The sequence below is a fragment of the Phodopus roborovskii genome, unplaced genomic scaffold (genome assembly GCF_943737965.1).
Source record: "Phodopus roborovskii unplaced genomic scaffold, PHOROB, whole genome shotgun sequence".
NCBI classification, from domain to species: domain Eukaryota; kingdom Metazoa; phylum Chordata; class Mammalia; order Rodentia; family Cricetidae; genus Phodopus; species Phodopus roborovskii.
Window position 1 is genome coordinate 230,965 of NW_026126408.1, and position 13,120 is coordinate 244,084.

The window sequence follows — 13,120 nt, forward strand, 5'->3', positions numbered from 1 at the left end:
TGAAGAGCTATCAATTACTGGCAAGAAAGTCAAAATACTTGAAGGACAAGGTTCTTCAAAAAAAAAAAAAAAAAAAAAAAAAAAAAGATAAAGTATAAGGAATCAAAATATCCACATATCAACCTAAGACATATGACAAATGAAGCGACATTAATTAAAGTCACAGAGGAGAAATGTCACCCTGACAAAGGTTCAATCACGATAAAAGATAGCTATCTATGTTTTCTTTTAAAGTGAGTGCTGACAGTCATACTGCAGGGCTAAAAGGCAGCTGGCCTAGGACCTACAGCTAAGGAAAGGGCATTTAAAGGAGCTTATTTTTAATGATCTGTGTATGAAGAGAGGTAGAAATGACTGCAGTGCCTCCAGAGGCTAGAAGAGAGCATCAGAACCCCTGCGGCTGGAGTGATAGGTGCTTCTGAGTCAACAGGCATCCTCAACTTCACACTCCCTTTATCTACTAAGCCATCTCTCCAACCCCATGAATACTGACACTTCAAGAGATCTCAGCAGGCCAGGATAAAGGAGTCATAATTTAGTAAACTAAGCAGAGAGGGGTCCATTTAGAAACATCTGTTATTAGCTACATCAGATCAGAAATTGTCTTTCCTAAACCCAGGGAGAAGCAGAAGTAATGAAAACCAGCTTGTAAGATATAACAGCCCCTAAGCCTACTCAATGTGGAAATAGATGTGTTACCTGAGAAATAAGGATTTAAGAGCATGAAGAGAGTAAGCAGTAACATCAGTCCAGATGAACGTACACAGAACATTTACTATGCATGATCTTGATATTCTCTCCACTGTACTTCACAACTTGAGACCACGACTTAAGTGAAACCCTGAGCAGAAGGGGAGCTGAAAGCAGGTAGTCACATATGACTGAGTAATAGGAAAGTAGCTTCCATGAAAGTCAAGCAATGAATACCAAAAAAAGAAAAGACTAAAGTAATAGAAATGCAGAAACTACAATGTTCTAAAATAAACAAACATAAAGGATGAAGGAAGAGAGACATTATATGACTGTGTGTCTTGAGAAAATTGGGACAAAGGGAAACATGTACCTCTTTAACTGCTGAGCCATCTCTCCACTCACTATTTAGCTTTAATTATTACAGTGTGTGTGTGCGCGCGCACTCACCATGCATGGTGTATATGGTGGGGCCAAGACACACATGTGGAGATGAGAAGGTAATTTATGGAGGCCTTTCTGCTTCACCTTTATGCAAGCTCAAAGGGCTGGATTAGGCTACCAGCTTTACTACCTGGAAATTTGGGGTTTTGTTTTGTTTTGTTTTTGTTTTGTTTTGTTTTTCCAGACAGGGTTTCTCTGCATAGCCCTGGCTGTCCTGGAACTTGGCTTATAGACAGGTTGGCTTTGAACTCAGAGATTGCCTGCCTCTGCCTCCCAAGTGCTGAGATTAAAGGCATGCGCCACTACCACCACCAGGCTGCCAGGGAACATTTTTTACTGACCCTTTTGCAATAGTCTCAAATGTTTTTATTCATCAAAATAAAAAGGGCGCCAATAAGTTGGTTCTTAGACTTCACAAGAACTGGTATGAAAAGAAATTTCTATTGTTTTTCATGAAGCCTGGTATTGCCATGGTAACCCCACACAAGTAATATACCTATGCACATCTAAAAATCAGATCAAGACCTGATTATTCAAAAGTAAAAACCCCTTAAACACCTGACAAGAGACCTGGTGGTAACCACCCCACTACTCAGATCCAGAAACATACTAAGAGATGTGTATGTGCAATTCAATTCAGTACTCACAAAAATGTTCTGAGTTTGAGTAGCTAGCTACTAATGCTACTCCAAGATGAAAGAGCTTTAGCCTGAGTGACAGGAAACCAATGTCCTGTAAGCTAGAAACAGCAGTCAACACTGATTCTGTCCATAGTACCAGTTATTACACACAAAAGTATCCATTAAAGTTTAGGGTCAAAGACCCTAGTAGAGAAGCTATTGCTTTTTGCTGTTTTATTCTTTTTTAATTATACTTTCTTAATTTTTATGTGTATGGGTGTTTTGCCTGCATGAATGTCTATGCACCATATGCATGCAGTGGCCACAGAGACCATAAGAGAGTGTGTTGGATCCCAGAGTTTGGACAGTGTGAGCCACCCTTTAAGTGTCCTCTGAAAGAGCAGATAAAACTCATAACCACTTTAGCTATTTCTCAAGCCTCTCCTCCCCAACCCCAAAGGTTTTTGTTTGTATTTTTAAGAATTTACTTATCTTATTTTATGTATATGAGTGTTTTGCCTGTGTGTACGTAGTTAAACCATATGTATGCAATGCCTATGGAGGTCAGAAGAGGGTAATGGATCCCCTGGAACCAAAGTTAAGGACAGTAGTGAGATCCCATGCAATGATGGAGACTGGACCTGAGAACTCTGAGAGCAGCCAAGTGATCATAACTGCAGAGTCATGTCTCGAGCCCCACACTGCAACTGGCTCCAGAACCAATGCTCTCATATGCTATGACACATCAGTGACATACCAAAGTTACCCTTAGAACGAAACTTTATTTCGTTAACATTGTCCTTTGCAGTAACCTAAACTCTGCTTTCAACTTAACCAGAAAAAGATTTCATATGGAAAGAAGTATTTATGCTATTATAAAACTTCCTTCAATTAACTTGGAAAAACAAAACATATCATAAAGATGTGCTAAATTGGAATATTCTCCCCCTATACTCACCATACTAATTGACTACATACAAATCAATTTTCAAAATAGATGGAAGAAACACATGGATGTTTCCTTTACAATCTTATTCTTTTTAAAGAATCTGTGTCTAAAGTAACAGAGGCAAAAGTAAAACAAAAGCTCTTGCGCCAGGCACCAGATTCGTATGTTAAGATCTTTTTCATTTTTAAAAACACATGATTTTGGTTAACAGCAACAGCAAAAATAAAATTTTATATCTACATATTTTTCTTCCATTCCTTTGACATACTTCATTATAATGACCACATTAGCAGGGACCTGTAACTATTCTGACATTAAAACACAGAAAGTTGGGTCAAGGAATGATAGTCCACACTTTTAATCCCAGTACTCAGGAGTCAAAGACAGGAAGATCTCTGTGAGTTGTGATTCCAGACTGATCTACACAGCGAGACCCTGTCTCAAAACAAAATAAAGCATGACCAGTTTGACTTGGATGTTGGCTTAACTGGTAAGTGTGCTTGCATGGCATATGTGAAGGCCTGGACTAGGTCCCCTACACCCTGTAAAACAGAGCATGAGGGGCACACCAGTAATTCCAACACTTAGGAAGTAGAAGCAAAAGGATCAGAAGTTCAAGGTCATTTTCAACACACTGAATCCCCAGCCAGTCTAAACTGTAGATCCTGTCTAAAAAAACAAAGCCAAAAAGCAAACAAGGGTAAGTACAGATCTGACACACATCTGTTCAAACTACAACTGCAAATTCTAGTATCTCTTCCATAATTAGAATAATCATTAAAGTATGCAGAAAACAACATATTTGTATGAAATATGATTTGGCTCTATATATCAAATTAGCAATGAAAGTAATAAAATAGTTAACCTTTAGGGAGTACTCTAACTAGCATTTCTTATCTTACTATTTCACTTAATCATCATCCTCCCCAGTGGCCCTCACAGAATAAGTACTTTGTCTATTCAGATCAGAACTTGGGAGAAGAATTTACACTTAAAGTGATCACTGTTTCTCATTGCCATCAAGAGGATAAAACACTGTTAGGTCAGAACAATTATTGAAGCCTCATGCTTAGGTATTAACAACAAGATCACCATTATACTGCCTTATTTAATATAAATACACTATTTAGTGCTAAAGGTTATATTTACACTTTCATCTCCAAAGACAGTTTCTTCTTTGTGATATTCATGTGTGTATATATAATACATATGGTGGGGAGAGAGAGACAGAGAGAAAGAGAGAGAGAGAGAGAGAGAGAGAGAACTCACTGTATGGCCAGCTGGCCTTGAAATCAGAGATTGGTCTACCTCAACATCCTGAATGCTGGGATTAAAGGCATTCACCATCATAACCAATTTCAGTCTGATCTTTCTTAGTGAAAATACAGCTTTCATACAGTATAATGCTAGGGTATAATATAGTACAGTATTAACTTTTAGGCAGATCACATGTGAAACCAAACTGGCATTATTCTAAATCACTGTGTTTTAAAGCTGGAATACTATTAGTGACAGGCTGTCCTTTTTTTAAAGATGAGAACACTGAGGAATGACTTTATGAAAGACATAAAACCAATTCCTTGAGTGCCTAAACACAATTTAGAACTATCCAACTGCTATGAAGGGAAAAAAAAGGTAGTAAGAACCAAATAAATCATATCTTACCAACTGAACTTCACCAAAAGCTCCTCTTCCAATAACTTTTACAACATCATAGTCTTCTGCTTTCATCTGTAAACCTCTGATTTTTTTCACAATTTTCTCATCTATAAAAAAGATCACCATACTTTTAATAGCAACCATATATTAGAAACATTCAAAAATAGTCACCCGTATTTGTAAATATGTTTTATTACTAGATATTACAATTAATTTTTAGTTGATCCTGTTAGTCTTTAGGATCCTATTTTAACACTGTAAAATGTGGGGACATGTATAGTGCAGTAACAGACTGCTTACTTAACATGTGAGTTCCTAGGTTCCAACCCAGCACCGAAATAAACACTCTAAGACGTATGCTATCTTTGCATCAAGGGACCAAACTGTGATTTGTTGGCACGTGCCCATTTGCCACACTTTCAAAAAGCGTACTAAAGGTGCTCCGCTTCTCAATTCACTGTGTACAAGTGACAGCAACAACCCAAGCAATCCTAATGCTTTATCAGTCACGAGAGAAAGCAGCATGTCACCCAGGACCAGGGGGCTAAACACAAGGACTACATATCAAGCTGGCCTAGGCCATATTGCTAGAAGTTATCTCAAAAGAGAAGAGGAAAGGGTGAAATTACTTTCAAATCCAAATTTAGCAATGAAAGCTTAACCTACTTCTCTAAGAGGCAGTAATCACATATTTCAAATCAAGTACTATAGTAAGCATTAAATAAAAAAATAACCTAGCACTGCCAATTCCAAAATAAAGGATTTAGCTGTGGGGATGAAGAGGATGCATTAATCATGCTGAAACTTCCTTTTCTCCTTTATTAGACATTTTTAGAATTTTAAGTTTTCTGCATCAGGTGTTTGTCTCAGTCCCACTGGACCGGTTATTCTCTACCCACCGGGTCCCTCAGCTGCTTAATGAAGTGACCACTCTGAGAGTTACTATCAGTTATAATCATTTAGCCAATAGCTCAGGCTCTTTTTTGGCTAGCTCTCTCTCTTTCTCTCTCCCTCTTCCTCTCTCTTAATTATTGATCCAATTCTATTAATCTGTGTATCTCCACATGGCCTTGGCTTACCAAGGTGATGCCCGGGCCTCTTGACTCCCCAGCTGCTACATGGCATCTATACTTTCTCTTCCTTTTCCTGCCTCTTTGTTCAGAATTCCTGCCTAGCTAAATTCTGCCTGTCCATTGGCCGAAACAGTTTTATTAATCATCCAACAAGAGAAACATATTTACAGCATACAGAAGGGCATTCCCCCATCATGTGTTTAAAGAATGTGGGTTTATGTGAGAGTGGTGCCATCAGAAATCAGATGAGGGCATCAGAATCCCCAGGAATTAGTAACAGGTGGTTGTGAGCTGCCTGACTTGGGTGCTGGGAACTGAACTCAGTTCCTCTGCAAGAACAGTATGTGTTCTTAACAGTTGAGCCACCTCTAAGCCCCTGGGATTAACTCCCCTCCCCCCTTTTTTTGAGACTTGCTTTGTAGCCCAGGCTAGCCTTAAAACTGTACTAGTCCTCCTGTCTCAACCTCCTGGATTGCTACACACAAGCACAATCCACTATGCCCAACTCACTTTGAGGATACATTTTCAGAATCCACCTATTCCAACATAATGCTAACAAACATTAAGGATAATCATATATATACATGGTACTAACTGCTATCAGAACATTTTTTCCTTAACGAGACTTAATATACATAAATTGCTAAAACAAAGCTTATTAAAGTCTTCTGGATAAGTAAAAGCAAAGTCATAGAGTTACATTTTAACTTAAAATTTTGCTTAGATCATCCATAACCAAGTTATATGGTTTTAACAACTCATATAAATTTTACCTTTCAAATTTTATCTACTTTACATATTGTAACTTAGTTCAGCAGTTACTTTGAAAATAGAAAATAATACTTTTAAATGAAACAAATAGCATACTTAATAAAAGCAAGTTTTGTAAGTTATTAGGTTGTGGTAGTTTGAATAAAAATAGCCCCACAGGTTCATATATTCGAATGCATAGTTACCAGGGAATGGTATTATTTGAAAGGAGTAGAAGGATTAGGAGGTGTGGCCTTGTTGGAGGAAGTCCGTCACTGGGGATGGGTTCTGGGTTTCAGAAGTCCATGCCAAACCCAGTGGCCCTCTTTTGGCCTTCGGATCAGGATGTGGCTCTCAGCTACTGCTGCCATGTATATCACCCTGTCTCCCTGCCATGATGACAAAGGACTAAACCTCAAACTGTAATCACCAGTTCTCTTGGTAATGATGCCTCTTCACAGCAACAGAACAATTGCTAGGTCATAGGTTAACAAGGTTAATAGATTTAAGTACCAAAAATTTAAACACATCTCATTTAAAGCACAGCTGTATGTCCAAACATGAATAGTAAAAATAAACATACTTACATCTATTTAAGAAATTATCTATATTTTTATTTTTCCTCAAAGCAGGAAAATCCAAGTCAAGGACCAAGGAATTTAGGCCATCCTGTTAAAAAATAAAGAGTCAGTTTGTATAATTCTCAAGCATTCAAAAGTCTTTAAATCTCATACACGCTGCTCCCACTGAGTAAATACGAATCCACATTAATATACTGTGAGTTCAACATGTCCAACAGCTTGAACAAGTTTCCTCGCCTGAGAATGCAGGCTGAGAAGCTGGGAGTGTGCACAAGGCCAGAGTTTGACATCCAGCAAAGCAAAGAAACATAAATGCAGCTTATAAGTTTTCACTCACTTAAAAATCATTAATTTTTTGTCTATTACATATGGAAAGAAGGCAGGAAGGGACCAATAATAAGTAAGATGACATCCTTTTCCAGGAAAATGGATGGAACTAGAAAGGATCATACTGACTAAGGCAACCCAGACCCAGAGTGACAAATACTGCATATCCTCTCATCAAAGACTCCTATCCCCCAAAGCTTCAGATATCAGCATATATCCTGAAACAAATGCAGGTGATTTAAAAGGCCAACCTAGGCTTATACTGTCTCACAAAAAATGTGTGCTTTCTATTTCACCCAGAAAAATCTGAATCACATTAATTGACCTGCTGTCGTTTATCATTAAGAGCTGAACACAGGCTATTTATAATTCTGTATTATGGTTTTGTAGGTATTAGGAGATTTTTAAGCCCAATTATATGACAGACTAACTTTATCCCATCTTCAACAAGAGTTTTATTACCTAGTAAAAGAGATGTTTGCCTAAAGAAGACAAGATTTACAGAACACAAGGAATAAGAATGAACTAAAAGTAAAAGGTAAAGGGGCTGCTGCAATAACTCAGCGGGCAAAGCACTGCACCAGCCTAATGACCTGAAATTGACCCCAGAACTACCCATGGTAAAAAGCCTGATACATCTGTATCCTAGCTCTTTTACCAAGAGGTTGGAGCCAGAGACAGGAGAAATTTCCTGTAATCCCTAGCCTGAGTACTCAGAATAGCAGAAAAAAAGAAATCTTTGCCTCAACAAGGTAGAAGGGAAGAACCAACTCTTGAAAGTTGCTGTCTGACCTCTACACAAATACCATGATACACATATACATCACATAAACCTATAATAATGATAGGTAATTATGATAAAAAAAATTAAGGTGAAAATGGACCATATATTTTGCCACATGAATTAACTTGATTATAAAAGCCAAAGTTACTGGCTCAATAGAACATAAAAACAGTCTTCCTATTTCTTCTTATGAAACTCTTACCTACAACTACAGAAAAACCATCTCTTAAGACCCCTGAAACCTGGTGTTGGTGATGCACACCTTTAATCCCAGCACTCGGGAAGCAGAGGCCAGCATGGTCTACAGAGACAGGCTCCTAAGCAATACAGAGAAACCCTGCCTCAAAATACAAACAAAAAGACCCCTGAAGACGCCTTTAATCCTAGCACTCAGAAGGTAGAGCAGGTGGAGCTTTATGAATTCAAGGCCATCCTGGTCTACATAGTGAATTCCTGAACAGCTATAGCTGTGTAGAGAGACCCTGCATTAAAATAATAAATAAATAGATAAATAAGTTGGGGGGAGGAAGGGAGAGACACTGGTTCCCTGATGCCTTAAAACATAGGGAATACACTGATAAAATATTAGGTACCATTCATACTTGGACACTGAAAAAGTAACCAATCACATGCACTCTGAACTTCAGGGAGTTATAGACTCTTGCAGTGAAGCACACTCACCCAGCTGGTCTCTACCCTTCCAAGCACTGTGCCCTGCATTTTCTCATCTCTGGAAAGAAGCGCTCTCCCTCTCATCTGTCCAATATTACTCATTTCCCACATGCTCATTAGAGGGAGAGCTTTCTCACTTCTCCCCATCTTGGATTTAAGTCTCTTTTCTGAACCACCTCAGAAAAGTATTTTCATTTTGCATTGAAATATTCACTAAAAAAAATTATTTTTCCTCCCACAGAGGGTTTCTCTGTGTAGCCCTCACTGTTCTGGAACTTGCTTTGTAGACAAGGCTGACCTTGAACTCAGAAATCTACCTGTTTCTGCCTTCTGAGTGCTGGGATTAAAAATATGCACAACCATTCCTGGATTCTGTAGAGTTTCATATCTAAGGACCAGAGCTGGTTCTACCTCAGTTCTGGTCCTTAGAGATTGCCTGCTACAACATGATATTAACTACATAGCAATGAGTTGTGACAGCAAGTCATCAACTACAGCACATTTTAGATGTAAGAAAATATGTGAGAAATTACTACTGACCCAGTCAAAATACTGCAGTGTTAACAGCAAGTATATACCCAGGGCCTGGTATCAAAACTGATAGACACTTACATGTAACAACACCTCATTTAATTTTCCTAGCAAACTGTACAAGAAGTTACCCTTTTTTTCCTTAGTTATGAAGACTAAGCTTTGAGAAGTTAAAACAACTTCCCAGATCTGTCTTGGGGGCTAAACCAAAGCTGCAGGTGCAGACATGTTGGTGATGTTGGGCACAACTGCCAAGAGACAGCAATCACAACTTTATTTTTTTATTTTTTTCCTTTTTTAAATTAGAAACAATCTTATTTCATATATCAATACCAGTTCCCTCTCCCTCCCATCAAAGTCTGTTACATCATTTGGGACAGGGCCTAGGCCCTCCCCAATGTGTCTAGCCTGAGAGAATATCCCTCTATGGGGAATTGGCTCCCAATGTCCATTCATACACTAGGGATAAATACTGTTCTACTGCCAGAGGTCCCATAGCCTGCCCAGGCCTCCTAACTGACACCCATGTTCAGGGGGCCTGATTCCATCCTATGGTGGTTTTTGAGCTGTCAGTCTGGAGTCCATGAGCTCCCCCTGATCACAACTTTATTTTAATCACTACAAAGATTCTTACTCTTTTGATCCTATTCTAATTTCTCCAATATTCCTGTGCATGGCTTTTCAAGAACACATATTTTAGAGCTGGCAAGATGGGTAAAGGCATCTACCGCCAATTCTGACAACTTGTTTCAATTTTTAAGCCCTACATTGTAGGAGAGAGAATTCCCAAGTTGTTCTGACTTCCTCGTGTGCACACACACACAAACACCCACACATTAAAAGAGAATCATAGTCCAACAAGCCATTTAAAACCTAGACAATGTTGTTACTGCCCTGAATTGAATCAAGCATTGAACTAATTTTCATTAAATGAAATGATAATGATTTGGAAAATCTCTTTAGCTTTTCTGTTTTGTTCCATTTCTTTAATATGAAAGGATCTACTCTAAAAAATCCAGACACTACTAGGAAACATTAGTTTTCCCTGTATTTTCCTTTGTTTTGACTGACATATACCAGAAACAACTGGTAGAATTTGCAGTTTTCTTAAATAAGAAACAAATAAAAGAGTAAGGAAATTGTGCAGTGAGGACTTACTAGACAATTGGAGAGAAGCAGTCCCATGTTCTAACCTATCAAACACATGCTGCACACTGCTGTAGCATAACCAAAAAAGACAAATGCACCCTCAGTATCAATTACTTCTTTCACACATTATAATATTAAAGACAGCTTTTCTAATAGTCACCAGGGCAGATTCTCCACCAGAAAACACAGAAACTCACAGACAGGACTACACACATTCAGAGAGTGAGCTTTTACAAACCAAGGACACAGCACGCTGTAATACATCATCTCACCAACACTGTAATTAGAAAAGATAAGAGTGTGAAGTGTAAGAAAGTATTTTCAATCCTTTGTGGTGAGATGAAAAGCTACCATGAAAGCTAGTTTTATTAAAACAAGACTTTTCTGGGTAATTATTCACAACACACATTTTTAAAACTTACAGATGGATTATATATTCTTCTAAAAAAAAGTGAAATTGCTCTAAACTTACTGATTTTGCCTCACTATAGCAAGTTATTAACAACAGTATCCTGGTGGATACTTTTAGGGAAAAGTCTAAGGACAACAGTAAATAACACCCCCCCAAAAAAAAGTTTTTAAAGAAATGACTGCTATAGAGGAAATATTTTGAAAAGGGCTATCTGGGCCTTGTGTCATCAGGCACTTGTGAGTACTACTAAGTAACATGCTTTGCACCCTGGGATGAATGAACTATGTTAACTTGCATGCTTAAAATCTTTAAACTATATTCTCATGGCTCAGTGGTTGAGAGCACTGGCTACTCTTCCAGAGGACCCAGTTCAATCCCCAGCACCCACATGGCAGCTCACAGCTGTTTGCAGGTCGCATTCCAGGATCCAGTGCCCTCATACATACATGCAGGCAAAATACCCATGTATATGAAATAAAAATAAAGAAGAACTTCAAACTATATGCTAAGCCAACTAAAACTACAAGTAGTTGCATGTGTTTTTGCTATTCTACTTCGCCATGTCACTGCTGCTGCTTACTGCTTATTCCTTACTGTTAAGCCACTTTAGAGAACTAAGTTCCACCTTCCTGTAGTAATGCCCCACTTTATCTCTGATGGGAGTGTTCTGGTGTGCACTGTGCCTAATGCTAATAAAGCATTACAGAACATGCATGTGCACAAAGGCATTTTGCCTTGAGGTCAATGGCACCATGGTTGACAGAGCCAGTGAAGCTGAGTGAATTAAAACACAAAATGTTATTGATAAAATACAAAAATGCAGATAACCTAGTTCATTTTTAAGAGCTACCATCCACCATCCAAAGAAAGCAAAAGCTTATGAAGACTCAATAACCACAAAAAAAGTTATTAGTTGGTGAACAAAATCAATAAATTTAGTAACTGGTATGTTGTGCGCCCTTCTGTTGTGGAATATTATTTTAACTATGTATAGGTGTGTGACATTTGTTTCTGTTGCTTTTGTTAACAATGCAACTACAGGCTACATTTGTTTGATTAAATAAAATTAACCTGGGGTCAGGAGGCTGAGTCAGCAACTAACTGAAGGGAAGTGGTAGGGAGGAACTAAGTGTAGCGAGTTCTTCAGTAGGGGCTGAGCAGAAAGATGGACCCTTTTTCGGGAGACAGGAGCAAGGAGAGAGGTTAAGCTACTTGCTATTCAGTCTCTGAGTGAGCAGAATTTCACCTCAACCTTTGAATCCTGAGTTCTATAGAGGATAGAAATCTAGATTAAGTGACCAGATGTCTCTATTGTTGGGTAATATTACATATTTCTTGAGTCTTTGATGGCGTTAAAGACTAAATGATGTTATAGTTTTCCTTAGTTATGATAGAAAGTAGGTATAAAACTTTGGAATCACTAAGATAATGGCGTATTTTCTGAATTTGCTAAGTACAAATGGACTGAATACTTGTAAATGTAATTCTTACATGATAACTGTTTTGTAGTATACAATTTTACTATGTTAAAGTTAAAACCTTTCATTTTTATTTAGACAAAAAGGGGGAAGTGTGGAATATTAGTTTAAGATGTGTCATAGTTTATACAATGGAATATTTGTTTAATGATGCAAAGATGCATTGCATTTCTTTGTGTTGTATTTGTTTAACTCTGTAAAGCTGTGTTACTTTGCCTGTCTAAAACACCCAATCAGTCTAATAAAGAGCTGAACAGTCAATAGCTAGGCAGGAGAAAGAAACAGGCAGGGCTGGTAGGCAGAGAAAATAAAAAGGAGGAGAAATTTAAAGTAAGAGGGAGGAGGACAGAGAAAAGGACACCAGGGGCCAGCCACACAGCCACACCACCACACCGCCAGAAACAAGCCAAGATAAGGCCAGACACTCATAAGTAAGAGTAAGTTTCTTTATTGGGAGCTTGGTGGTGAGATCCCAAAGAACAAAGAATGTAAAAGCAAACAACAACAAAAATTATACCCTTCATTTATATATTTCTTTTAAAAAAAAAACATAACAACAAAAACTGTACAGTCCTCAGAATCCAGGAACAAAGTATATCCAAGTAATAACCTGATCTTCAAAATCACTGAACTGACATTAAGCCCAATTTTAAAAAAAGTATATTTCATTTAGTGAAAAAGATTGCTACATTAGTAAAATCAGGTAATATTTCAAACATTTATTTGTAGATTTACTTTTCACTTTAAAACTTGTTTTATGTATGTTGCACTATATAAATAACAAAACATCTATTTGTAAATATTTTCAAAAGTTTCTAACAGGGTCACAAGATTAGAAATTTAACAACCACAAATTTACTAAAGGCAAGAAATGTTTCATTATCTTTCGTACAGTAAAAACCTTATTTTCTATATTCTAAACACATACACAGACATACATGCAGAGTATATTTATAGACACACACAAAGCCAAACTATTGAGTAAATAAGTGCTTATCCGA

The 13,120-nt window shown here is 37.7% G+C and overlaps 1 protein-coding gene across 1 annotated transcript in view; it reads right to left on the minus strand.

Annotated features, from left to right (window-relative positions):
• The window catches only part of Rock2 (Rho associated coiled-coil containing protein kinase 2), a 94,856-nt gene that overhangs the window by 53,383 nt on the left and 28,353 nt on the right, over window positions 1–13,120 (minus strand). Inside the window, exons 2-3 of the mRNA XM_051181622.1 lie at window positions 6,773–6,854; window positions 4,369–4,469 (exon numbers count right to left, since the gene is read on the minus strand). Of these exons, the coding sequence (XP_051037579.1) occupies window positions 4,369–4,469; window positions 6,773–6,854 (183 nt within the window). The remainder of the gene's footprint in view (window positions 1–4,368; window positions 4,470–6,772; window positions 6,855–13,120) is intronic.